The 13,173-nt window shown below is 39.9% G+C and overlaps 1 protein-coding gene across 3 annotated transcripts in view; it reads left to right on the top strand.

Annotated features, from left to right (window-relative positions):
• The first annotated feature begins 1,081 nt into the window (after positions 1–1,081).
• The window catches only part of Armc8 (armadillo repeat containing 8), an 88,376-nt gene continuing 76,284 nt past the window's right edge, over positions 1,082–13,173 (top strand). For 2 of the 3 annotated variants that reach the window (XM_028788054.1, XM_028788052.1), the window contains exon 1: positions 1,277–1,377. In XM_028788054.1, the coding sequence (XP_028643887.1) occupies positions 1,333–1,377 (45 nt within the window). In that variant the 5' untranslated portion in view covers positions 1,277–1,332. Of the gene's footprint in view, positions 1,378–13,173 lie in introns of all 3 variants that reach the window. The other variant, XM_028788051.1, reaches the window with a different exon arrangement.

Here is a 13,173-nt window from a genome sequence, read left to right as displayed (position 1 = left end):
AGGTGCTACATGGATGGACAGATGGACATTTAAATTTTTGTATTTATGAATGGTAATGTGCACTAGAATAAAAAAAGAATACAACACATTTGATTTCACAGACTATGATTTAGGACAAGGCTAACAATCTTAAATGGGCTCAAACTAGCTTTAAATAAAATTATTGAATGAATAATAATACCTGGGTGAAAATTAGCAAAGACTGTAGTTACAGAGCTTAGGATATACTATTACAGCACCAGGGTTCTCTTAAACTTCCAGCCTTCCAGAAGTGCAACATTTTGTAACAGACTTATAAGCAAGGGTGGTAAATGATACAATGAATATAGACATCAAAGTACTGGAGGAAATGAGGAACAATGGGAGAGATACCGTTTTACTTCCAGAGCACTGAGAGGTGAGTGGAGTTAAGGTAACAGCCTGAATTAGGAATGGGTTCACTTATCAGAGTATTTTAGTAGGAAACATTCAGATAGTATAAGTCCCCCTCCCCCATTTGACCTAGAGGCTGGAAAAATTCTAACACATAGACAACGTAAAGCTTTCCAGATTACAGGCATGTTGTTTTATTGGTTAATTTATTCTCATTAGTCCTTATTTTACAATCGGAAGAACTGAAATAAATATAAGGACGCTAAGCAACTTGTCCAAAATATTGGTGTTAACGAAAGCAGCAAGGATTAAATCCAGGCGTCCTGGCTCTAGAGAACCCGTTCTTACCAATATACCAGAATAAGTGGGTCGAGCACACAATGCTAAATAAAGCAGGTCATACTTTAGCGTTGAAGCGTGAAGCGATTTTCATTGCAGGCAGAGGACCTGGTTTTGAAACAAGTTTCTCCAGCTTTAAGATGGAGATAATACTGAAACTACGAATTTGGTGTAGAGTGAGATAATGAATGTGAAAGTGAACTTCAAACTTCGTAGTTAGTAACTCCACCTACCAGCGGTTAGGAAGGAGAACCTGTAAACTGAAATTTACGAGCGCGGACTGCTCGTAGAGCCCGCGTGAGGCTCCGCCCCCCACCAGCGGAAGGTGGGGCAGGCAGGCTTCTGCGCATGCGAAGGCCTCTGCCCGCGCCCACCTCTGACCCCAGCCGAGAGTAGCTGCTGTTTCTGAGAGGTCGATTCGTAAGCCAGGGTCCGGCGCGGTTTCCCAATTCCTCGCCCTTCTGCCCGGCCCTTCGGTGCTTGAGTGACGCCTGGGGCGCGGTCGGTTCTGGGCAGCTTGCCTGACTTTCTACAGAGGCGTCGGCTGCTGGCCCCATAGGTGGCTGTCGAAAGTGCCGGCCGCGCGCCGGCGCCGGCAGCAGCCGGGTGGGAAGGCTCAAGATGGCGTGCCTGTTGGAGACCCCAATCCGCATGAGCGTCCTCTCGGTGAGTGACTCGCCCGGCGCCGGGCAACCCGGGTTCTGCCCACAGCATTACCCCGGCGCCGTGAGCTTCCCGAGCACCACCCCCTGCGGTGGCCTCCGGTGGGATGCACTCGACCGGGGCCGAGTCGGAGGCGTCTCCTACTCGAGAGCTCCCACCCGTGCGGGTTCCCAGGACGGCGACCGGCAGGCGGGGAGGTCGGGCTCCTAGCAGCCGGCCCATGGGCGCGGCTTGGGTTTGGCTGAGCTTTCTCCCGTCTTCCTCCCTGCGCTGTTGCTTCTCCGGACGGAGCTTGCTGCCTGCGAGGGTTCAGGGCAGGCCTGGAACCTAGAGTCCACTTCGCTCCCCCGGTCTGTGTCTAGAAGAGGTGCGAACTCTTAAGCTGCCACAGTACAGAGCTGCCAGATTAGGGTTGTGCATCTTCTGTCAAGTTCCTACAACCGGGCATCTGCCAGGACCGCTTGCTTCTTAGCAGTGGAGGTTTTCACATCAGCTGCAACTCGCGCTATTATGTGTGGCTATTTAAACCCCTTTGCTCTGCTCTGCTGTGAGGTCTGGGTTCTGAGACTAGAGAAACTATGTTTCTAATGCCGGGTGTTTGTTTTTTTCTTTAGAGAAAGCAAAACATTTTAGAAGGAGGGACCAGAAAGTGGGAATAAAAAAAGAATAGGTTTTTCCCAGTATTTGAAAGAAGGGAACATATTGATATACCTAGAAGAAATACCAGTGGTTTTTCTTCTTCTATTAAAAAGAAACATCAATAAAAAGCCAAGGCGACTTTCGCCTTCCACTATATTGTCTTTAAAAAACAAAAACAAACAGACAAACAAAACAGGACCAGAAATGAAATGAGCAAGAATGCGTGTTGCTGGGAGATAACTCTGGGAGGTTTGACCACAGATTTTAGCAGCTGGACTCCAAGTAGAGCCTACCAGTGATTATTTGTTGTTGTAAGAAGTGGGCAGGCAAAGAATGATCGGTCATCTCTTAGACCTGTGGAGACTTACTGAGATGGCAGTTGGATTATAGATGACTTGTCAGATTCCCTACAGTCTTGCAACTCCCAACTGGTTTCTTTCCACTTCTCTGACCTCTCACACAACCACACTTAGGTGTTCAAAGGCACCAGGTACATCACTCCATTCAGGGTTTGTTAGAGCCATGCTGCTATCTCAAAAGACAGAAGTCATAATACAATGGAAAATGTAATTTTGGGAGGCGGTAAACAAATCTAGCCACGGATCCATCTTAACTAAACTGTTAACTTAAACTGCAACTAGAAATACTGTCCGTCCAATTTTTGAACACATTAGCCCATTTTGTATTGTCCACGAATATTTTGTTGGAGAACAGACCAGTGACTTCTCTCATTGTATTAAAAGGAGAAAGGGATGTGTTGAAACTGTGCAATTCCCTTCTGATTGTGTCATTTAGATTGCAGTTATCCTATCGTTCACCTGAAAAGACACACACACACACACACACACAGGTGATCCATCCCAACCCTTTGAGCATGCTTGGAAAATGCTATTGAAAAATATTTCTGGCTTCACCCGTGGTTTCTTTGCCTTTTGTACATTATCAGCTTGTATAGTGTCTATAGTTGAAAACTTCATTTGTCTCACACTTCCAGTAAATAATTATGTTCTGTTTATTTCACTCAAAACTTCTAGAAGAATATTTTCCATTTTGAGTTAGAAATTACTTTAGCATTTGGAAGCATTAACTCTAAAGTCTAGTTTTCCAATTCTTCCACCTTAGGGCCTTAGGAAGAGGCAGAGCTTTAGATACATGATGTAAAATGTCTGAACTTGGCGATCTTACCAGTATAAAGGAAAGGTTCTAACTTTCAAGCAGCTAACTAAAACACCACTTTTATGTTAGTTATTAATTAGAAGTTATTAAAGGTTGAGGAAATGGCTGAGTACGTAAACTGCTTGCTTCACAAGCATGAGGACTTGGGCTAGGATCCCCAGTACCTACATAAAAAGCCAGGTGTGGCAGTGTGTGTTTGTAATGTCGTCATTCAGCGGTAGATCAGGGAGGCTTTCTGAACAGTCTTGTCTAGTCAGAACAGGGAGCTTCAAGTTCAGTGAAAGGTCCCGTTTCAAAAAGTAAGATAGAAACTGGAAGATGCCTGACCGTGACCTCTGACACGCAGCTGATTGAATCCCTTTAATAAGCTACTTACTATGTACTAGTTAAGTATACAGCCCTGTATTGTGCACTTTAGCAATACAAGGGTATCAGAAATGCTCTGAAGGAGCTCATAGTTCTGAAGACACTAGAATGTGATAGCTGTAAGTTGACTAATGGGAACTCAAATTGTTTTAAATTACTTTCATCTACGGCCCATTATACTTTCTTCCTGAGAGACCTCCTCAGTTGCTTGCTTAACCTTAACTATGCAGTTCACACATCTACATTATCATCTTGACTCTGCCTACATCTAGTCTCAAATCTTTGGATGTCATCCATAGCATCTAACAAAGCATGTTCTTTTTCCTAAGAGGACTTACTCATGACTTCCCAGTTCAATACTGTCTTTCACTTATCATTCTGTTAAACTTCCCTGAGTCATCTTTGGCTCTTCTTTCACTCACATTTCTGGATAATAAGTAGTTAAGCTATTTTTTTTTGTAAATGCAAGGCACTTAATAAATGCTTAATTGAACTATTGGAGGAGGTGGAAGAACTCAGCTCTGCTTGTACTGTACCGTGGTCATTCCTGTTTCATTTCATCCCTTCAACTTAGTTCCCATGTTCTTGAGACTTCTAAATTGTTTTGTATTGATTGTATTTTTTTGAAGTAAGTATAGGTCCCTGGAAGTTGCAGAGAGGTCATGTGTATAACTAACTCCGGTTACCTGCATTGGTTACATTTTGCATAGTTACAGAACCAGGAAATTGGTATAGTATGTATCATTTTACAACCACTGCTCTTAAGATACAAAAGCATCCCTCACCATGAGGATTTTCTTCATGTTATGTCTTCAAAGACATATTCCCAACTGGGTCCTTAATTTCTGGTGGCAACTATTTATCTCTTTCCCTTTCACTACTTTTGTAAGTTTTCTGCTTTGTTACATGAATGGAAACATACAGTATGTGACCTATTGGGAATGGCTTCTGTAACTCATCATGCTTTTGCGAGTCTTCCAAATTATTGCATGGTATCTATAGTTTGTTTCTTTTTGCCACATAGAATTAGTTCTGAATGGATATTCCAGCATTTGTTTATGATCAGTCATCTATTGGACATTTTTGTTTCTACCTCTTGGCTATTATAACCTACTGTGAACAGTCATTGACAGATTCTTTTTGTGGATACGACTGAAAGAAATGCCTAGAAGTGTAATTACGAAGACTGTTGTTTTACATATGGTAAATGTATATTTAGTTTGTAAAGAAACTGCTGAACTTTTCTGGTTATCATTTTATATTCATCAGTACTGTGGGAGATTGAATTTCTCTCAGTCCTTGTCAACATTACTACTAGTTTTCATCTTGGCTTCTCTAGCAGCTGTGTACTGATACTGTATCATTCTCTTAGTTTGTACTTATCTTCTTAATGAAGAGCAATGTTGACATCTTTTCATGGAACAAGGAGAAATGTTTGTGTCTTTTTTTACTCTAATTGGACTGTTCGCTTTTTGATTATTGAATTTATGTGAATTTATATGTTTATCAGGTGGGTATTTACAAGTATTTTATGAACCTTGGAGCTGGTACCTTTTTCCAAAAAGATCTTCTATCTTTACCTCATGCCTTACACCAAAAGGAACTCAAGGAGGATCAGAGATTTTATTGTTCAGTTCTTGACAGTTGTGTTCTATTGGTCTTGCCTGTTGCTTCATATTGATTTGTTCTCTTGTGTGGGCAGTTAGCAGTAACTAGAAAACTCTGTGAAGTTAAACCCAGCTGGCCTTTAAACTTAAATTTGCCTTCCTTTGGTTTTAGTTTAAATATAAAAATGAAGTTTGTTCATCATGTTTTAGAAGTTTCAATTTCATTTACAAAACACCAGTAAGGGTGGAGTGTGTGAGGAGTGGTCCTAAAACAGATTTGTCGATATGAACTTCTTAATCTTTAGTGGTAATATGTGACATGGGGGTTGGGGGTGGGTGCTTATTTCATGATCCAGGACATTTTGCAGTGTTTTAAAGGAAAGATTGTCACCCAAATTCAGACACTTGGTGAAGAGTCAGAAACGTCTTAGTGTAGAGTCTTCAGTTTTATCTGAGGAACTAGTCTTTGGATTGATTCTGGGATTCAGTCTCCCCTCCCCCAATCCAGGGTTGTGTGTTGTGTTCTATCACTAAACTTTATCCTCTACACTTTGATTTTAGATTTGATGGTTGTTTTCAAGTAAATATCAGCTGTCAAGTTGATTTCTGGGTAAAGATAGAGTGTTATTTGGCAAAACATAATTTCTGTTCCCTTCTAGAAACTGAAGAACAGCCTCATTTACTAAATCTCAGTGCTATGATCTCCTGCAGCATGGTGGTGGATTTTAGTTTCTTAATGATTAATATTATCCACCCCCTTTCACAGAAAACATGCATATGCCCTAAAGAACCACATGGTTTTAAGGCGTTTTAAGGGTCTCTGAAAGCCTGGGCATTGGTTCTGTGTTAAAGTGTCAGGTACCAAACATGTGCTGTCAAAAGTAATTTTAGTTATTTGGAATGATAAGTAAAAGTAACAATGTCATGTTTGGGACTTGAATCTGACAAATTTTAACTTTTTTGTCCAGAGTGTGACAGTGAGGTCTCCCACAAAGTGAACTTTGGCCTCTGTAAGGGCTTTGTGTAGTTAACGGTACACAAAGTTGGACTTGGAGTGCAAAGCTAGGTTAACTGGACAGTCAAGCTAGAAACATACTTGAAGGTTTCAGCACAGGCAAAAGTGGAAAACAGATCAGCGGTGGCTTATGATACTGCCATTGTTGTTACAGGCCACAGTGTGGATTATAGGCAGTAGATCAGAGAGAAAAAAGAAAAGCTCTTAGCAACTGTTAGATGAGACAGTGGAGTGTAAATAAGCACCATGGAGAGCTCCACAGCAAGGCGTAACTGCCTCGAGAATGGGAAGCAAATGAGGCCTTAGAATCAGGAAGCAGCTGGCCTGTACACAGTTGTACTTACGAGATGTATTGTGAAAGACCAGACCCAGGATCCTGAAGTTACTGCACTATTTCAGTCTTGAATAATTTATTGTATGGTGTAAGGCAACAGCTACTTGTGTCTAAGTAGCTCACTCTTTTTAATGCCAAGATTGAGAAATAGGCATTTACTGTATTTTAGAGGATTTCCTTGGCTATCTTACTGTTGGAGGCATGTGAATAATGCCAGCCGACCTAGAAAGTATGTTTATCTCTGTGATACTCACAGCCCTTTTATTCCATTTCTGTTTATTAGAGATAGTCTTTGGACTGCACATTATGCTGTTTTGCACCATAGGTCTCTTTAACTTATTCACTCCATATAGGGGCATCTCATAATGCCTACACTGAAGAGTAAATGTATTACTTTTTTAAATAGGTCAAAAGTGCATTTATGGTCAAATAGACTTACATGGCTCTTCTTGACTTGTACTATACTTAAAAGGAGATACATCCTAGTGTTTGATCTTACAAGCATGAATGTTATGTTGCTCCTAGTTCTTGTGAGCACCAAAGCTGTTGTCAATAGTGTATGCCAGGGTCATGAAGAGTTAGACACTCACTACAAATAATGAACTATAAGGTGTTCCTCATGTCCCCTTTACTCTAACTGTGCACTGGCTTTTCTGTTATGAAAATGTTTTGTTGTATATGAATATAAAGTGACAGAATATTTTACCTGGAGAAAAAGCAGACAGTCTTTAGTTCATCCTTGTCATCTTTTATTGGGGAAAAACTGAAAACTGGATATATTAACTTTCCCACTGTGGTATTCTGAACGTTCACTTCAGTTCTACAAATTCCTAATTTTAAAATACAAAATTGGAGCAATGAGCAGGTTTTTCAGGGAAGAGGTACCTGCTGCTAAGACTGACTGTGTGAGTTGAATCCCTGGGACTGACTCCTGCAAGTTGTCTTCTGACCTCACACATTTACTGTTCCTGTGTGTACTATGGTGTATGTATATGCCCCCCCCCATGTTTAGATTTAAAGCAGATCATATTTTAGGGGTCTTGGTTGCCAGAGTATCGTACCTTCCAGGTGGGGCCCAACTCAGCTGTCAAATGCAATTTTAGAAACTATCTTTTACTTGAGGTTATATGAAAGTGGGGTTTTGATTAATCTGGAAAGGAAGGGTGTTGTGAAACTTTAGAAATAACGAAGAAGAATCCTATGAGGAAAAAAATAACTGCAAATATATTACATGAAGCGTCTAAAAGAAATATTATGAATCTGGTTGGGTCCTAACAGAGCCAGAAAAGCATAAAACAAGGCATGAAGCCTTGTCCTTTTTTCTCCTTTTGGAAGCAAATTGGAATTTTGAAATAATTAGTGAGGATAAGATTGTGTCTGCACATGAAAGTTCTATCTTTGTTTTTTTGTTTTGTTTTTTGTTTTTTTACTTTCTTTTTGTTTGTTTGTTTTTTTGTTTTTGTTTTTCAAGACAGGGTTTTTTTGTGTAGTTTTGGCTGCCATGGAACTCACTCTGTAGACCAGTCTGGCCTCTGTTACTGCCTGAGCTGCCCCAGGTTTGGGGGCCACTTTATAACAGCCCGTTCTGCTGCTCCGTCCGTGGGTCAGGACCTAGCAAGAGAGAGAGTGGGGAGGGAGGGGGGAGAGATGCCAAGAATGGAAACAAGACAGAGTCTGATCAAGTCTCGTTTATTGAAAGGAAATCCTGGGTATTTATACCCTTTACCATGTGTCTTTCCCTTGTGGACAAGCGCAACTGAAGGCACTACGTCATGTGCCTTGTAGTGTGGATATCATGTGCTCATAGCCGCATGGAGACCACGTGTGCCTAGCTGCTGGGGGCACTAAACAGCAAAACAAGATATGTGAGAAAAACAAGATGTTTATCAGAGTGTGCTCAGCTGTTGTGGGCTGTTGAAAACAAGTCTCTTGTCAGGGTATATGGCTCGAGATGGCTGCAAAGATGATAGCTGCTTTTGGCTAGGAGTCAGCTTTCAACAGGCCTCGAACTCAGAAATTTGCCTGTCTCTGCCTCCCAGGTGCTGGGATTAAAGGCATGCACCACCACCGCCTGGCTAAGTTCTATCTTTGTTAATCATGTCTTTTTTTTTTTTCTTTTTGTATTATTTCAGAAGAGGCTAATTTTTTTTTCTTCTCAAAACTGGGGAAGACTTATTTAGCATTTAGTTTTGTCTGATAGTGGAATTAACTCTTGGGCAGAGAAATACTTATTTTTCCATAAATCTTTAAGTGTCAGTGACGGGATGTTAAGGTTTTGTGTCTTTTATGTTCTTAGAAGAATACAACTCACACCTGGAGGGAAACGTGCACTTTGAAATAGCTTAGTAAAGTGAGACTCTCAGTATTGGTTTCCAGTATTCTTGAGTATGGGATTACTGGTTTCTGAAGGGACAAACATAAGCACAGTAAGTGTCCAGAGCTTTAAAATTAACAATGGAGAGTATTTGATTGATCTGAATAGAATTTATCTAATTTATATTTCAGAATATTGACATAGTAACAAAAGGAAATTAGTTTTTCTCAGATGATTTTTGGAGACACTGGAAACTAGATTTCCATTTTCTACTGTCTTGGGGAATTAGTGCATTTCTGAGGTTTCCTTTTGGATTGAGTGGGTCATCACAAGTCATTAGAGTTAGTTGTTCCCAGCCTAACTAAACTCACTTTCTTGTATTGGTAGATATTTACAAATTAATAGCTCTTGTCTGTTCCAAAATGAAAATGTTAACAGTACTTATTGTATAACTTTTTAAAAGTTGGCATAATACTCCTGCTCTATTAATGGAAAAATAAAACTAATTTAAATTATGTAAATGTGTAAATATGCAGGTGCATTTACATAAACAAATTAATGATATGTTTCCAAATGTGCATATTGGGTACTCATGTGACAGGCACACTATAGAGAGTGATAAAGACTTTAAGGTTACTTAAATGGAGTCATAAGTGATTTTATGTTGCCTCTTCAGTGTGTGAACTTTTGGTAGAAGTTCCAAACAAGACAGAGTATAACCATTATTTATAAAGGAGCTACATTCTTGGAAAACTGATTGTACATTAAGATAACAAAAATATATTTTAGGTTTATATGTAGGATGGAATTTGATTCTAAGGTCACATAATTAAGACGTTCTTGTTCTTGCTTTGTCTTGGTTTGTGGATCGTGTGCAGTTGTGGGATGTGGGTGGTGGGCCTGCCATCTCGTGGCACACACTGTGCTCAGTCCTTGTCCACTAGGTGCCAGATGTGTGACTTTCACAGACTTATAAAATACAGCCTAAGGAGCAGTCCTGGCTCTATTCTAGAACTACTGTTTTAAATCTTGTGGGTCTTTTGTTTGTTTGTTTGGGTTTCTGGTTTGTTTTTTGCAGGAATTGTTATTGCTTGTTAGTTTTGGTTTTCAAACAGTCCCAGTATGTAGTTCAGGTTGGCTTGGAGTTTACAATGTAGTCCAGTGTGACCTTAAGATCACAGAAGTCTGCCTGTTGCTGCTTCCCAATTTCTGGCATTAAAGATGTGGCATCACACCCAGCTTCTGTTCAACTTTTGTATTGATAGTCTCACTTGCTACATTACACTTGTATTTTACTTGCTTGTGCTGAGACTACATTGAAGGTAGGAGAGCCTGTTTTCTCTCACTTTCCCTAGCAGCTAGCATGATAACTGGGAAATTAGTGGGAGGAATGAATTTTAACCTGCAGGTAGGTTTAAAATCAAAATCTCTTCAAAGTTCAGATACCTGGTTTTTGATTTGTATTTTTATATCTTTCTACAAACGACTTCCTCTGACATCATAAATATTGTAAACAATTTAAAGTTCCTGTTTTCTAAATATTTGTTATTAAAATTTGCTTAGCTGTCATTGGTTTAAACTTTTATTTCTTATGGGATTAGAATTTCACAGTGGGGAGATAGATGGCTCAATGGTTAAAGAGCACTGGTTGCTTTTCCAGAGGTCCTGGGTTCAATTCTCAGCACCCATATAGTGGCTCACAGCTGTATGTAACTCCAATTCCAGGGACTCTGACACGCTCAAGCAGACATACAGAAGCAAACCACCAATGCACATAAAATAAAGATAAATATTTAAGAATTCCACAGTAGTCTATTTAAAAAATACTTTACATTCCCAAAGACCCATATGAATTAGATTAGAAGTTCAATAAGAAAATGTGTTGTAAGCTGTAACATACTAAATTATATTTTTTTTTTGCCAGGTATGTAGGGTGCCCTGATATTTAGCTACTGATACTTGTGGGCAGGTGTCCTTTTTGAGTTTAGTTTTAACCATGAGTATAAGCAGCTGCAGAGCGTTAGTAGATTATCTAAGCAGTTGTTCTGTTTCTTTACATAATACACACAAAGCAAATACAAGTCTTTGGAAATTAGTAGGATATGTTCACAGTTTATAGGGGATTTTTTTCATATTATCTCATTTAATCTGTTGAACTCTGAGCTTTGTGTAACCATTTTATAAAAAAAGAAAGTCATAAAATTTATTTTTGTATGAACTTGTATAGTGATAAAACTAGGAATCAAATCTTTGTTTTTTCTACTGCATGGCATAAATGAATGTTATATTAATAAAATTAGTGTAGAAATAAAAAAACTAAACAGGAGAGTAAACAAAAGAATGGACAAGTGCATTGAACTGGGACTTCTTAGATGAGGAAATACAAATGAACAATAAACACAGGAAAACAATGTTCATCATCAGAGAAATGCAAACCAGAAGGACATTAAGACCCTGTTTTAAGCCGGTCAGAGTGGCTGTCATCGAAAATACCATAAATATTGGTGAATGTGGGAGAAAACAGAATGGCTGTCAACAAGAAAATACAGCTACTTACGAGTGTGGGAAAAAGGAGCCCTCGACACTCTGAATTACTCCAGCTACTGTGGAAGTGAGTATGGAGGGTCCCCAAGAAATAAAAATAGAACTACCATATGATCCACCTACACCACTCCTGTGCCAAGGAGTCAAAGTTGGCTTCCCAGCCATAGCCATGTTGTGTCACTTCACTGTTTACAGCTGCCAAATTACAGAGCCAGACTACGGACACACTGACAGCATGCATGGGTAAAGACAGTGTAGAATATGTATGCACATACATGCAGTGGGTTTTTGTTGTGGTGGTGGTTGTTGTTCAGCCATAAAGGACAAAGCCTGTTATTTGCAGGAAGATAGATGTAGCTGGAGATCATTCTGCCAAGTGAGATAAGTCAGACTCACAAAGAAAGAAATAAAAAAAAACCCCGTGAAAGTAGAAGGGAACCGTTACAAGCAGGAAAAGGAGAAGTGGGTATAAGAGAAGATAATAGAGATGGTGGCTAGAGCCAGGTGTGTGCCTGTGAAAGTGCCACATTGAGGCGTGTCGCGTCTCAGTCATACCTCAGTAAAGAGTAAAGAAACTAGAAGTCAATTCGGGGCAAAGAGGTGATGACCCAGAGCACTGCCGATAGATAGCGTACTAACTTCATTCTCTAGGAAGTGAATGGTTTGTTTACTTAGCTCTAAACTCAAGTTTGACACTTCTCTGTTTCTAAGTTGCCTCAATTCATGGCAGGTCTGGGCTTTAGCAAACTATCATTCCAGACCTTTCCTGAAGAATTTTAGCCATTGATTTTTAAGAGCAAGTGGCTTAAATTTATCCTGCTTATGGGGATTTAAGAGGTGCAGTTAGAGCCTGTTTGGTTTGCCTGTTTAGAACTTTTGACCAGTTTTCTGACATGCATAGGAAATATTTTCCTCTCCTCTTTGTTGCTTCTAAAGAAGTGTAAAAATTAGGTGATTGTACAGCCCAGGTTGTCTTCAGCACTCTTGGTTTTTGTATGTTCTGTTAATTATTAATAACTCATTTTTTAACCTAAACTCATTCTGATTTAAATGATACATTCAATGGCCCAATGTCTGTGTGCGTGTGTGTGTGTGAGTGTGTTAAAAATGTGCCAAGAAAGCTGGAGAGATGGGTCTTGGGTTCATTTCAGCAACCGCATGGTGGCTCACAACCATCTGTAATGGGATCTGATGTCCTCTTCTGTTGTGTTCAAAGACAGTTACAGTGTATACACATATACATTAAATAAATAAGTCTATCTTTAAAAATATTTATTAAAAAATTTGACAATTTAGCTCCTTAAAAACAATGTTGGGGGGGCTGGAGAGATGGCTCAGTGGTTAAGAGCACTGACTGCTCTTCCAGAGGTCCTGAGTTCAATTCCCAGCAACCACATGGTGGCTCACAACCATCTGTAATGGGATCTGATGCCCTGGTGTGTCTGAAGACAGTGACAGTGTACTCACATACATAAAGTAAATAAATAATTCTTAAAAACAACAACAACAAAAGCCAGTATTGGTTATCTCACTGTTTCTGAAAGTCAGGAAACAGGGAAACCAGAACAGGCTCTAATTGCACCTCTTAAAAAAACCATGAGCAGGTGAAGTTAGCTGGTCCTGGTTCTTCTGGCACACATCTCTCATGAAGTTGCAGTCAGTGTCAGTAGGTGCCTTAGTCTCAGCTGAAGGCTGATTTTAGGAAGAACCTGGTTCTCAGCTCATTTCTGAGGTTACTGGGAGGACTTAGTTGTGGGCCATGTGGGCCTTTCATAGGATAGCTCATAATCACTGTTAGCTTCAG

The sequence above is a fragment of the Grammomys surdaster genome, unplaced genomic scaffold, assembly GCF_004785775.1.
Source record: "Grammomys surdaster isolate TR1022 unplaced genomic scaffold, NIH_TR_1.0 125698, whole genome shotgun sequence".
Classification (NCBI taxonomy): domain Eukaryota; kingdom Metazoa; phylum Chordata; class Mammalia; order Rodentia; family Muridae; genus Grammomys; species Grammomys surdaster.
This window is presented reverse-complemented; position numbering and strand designations above follow the sequence as displayed.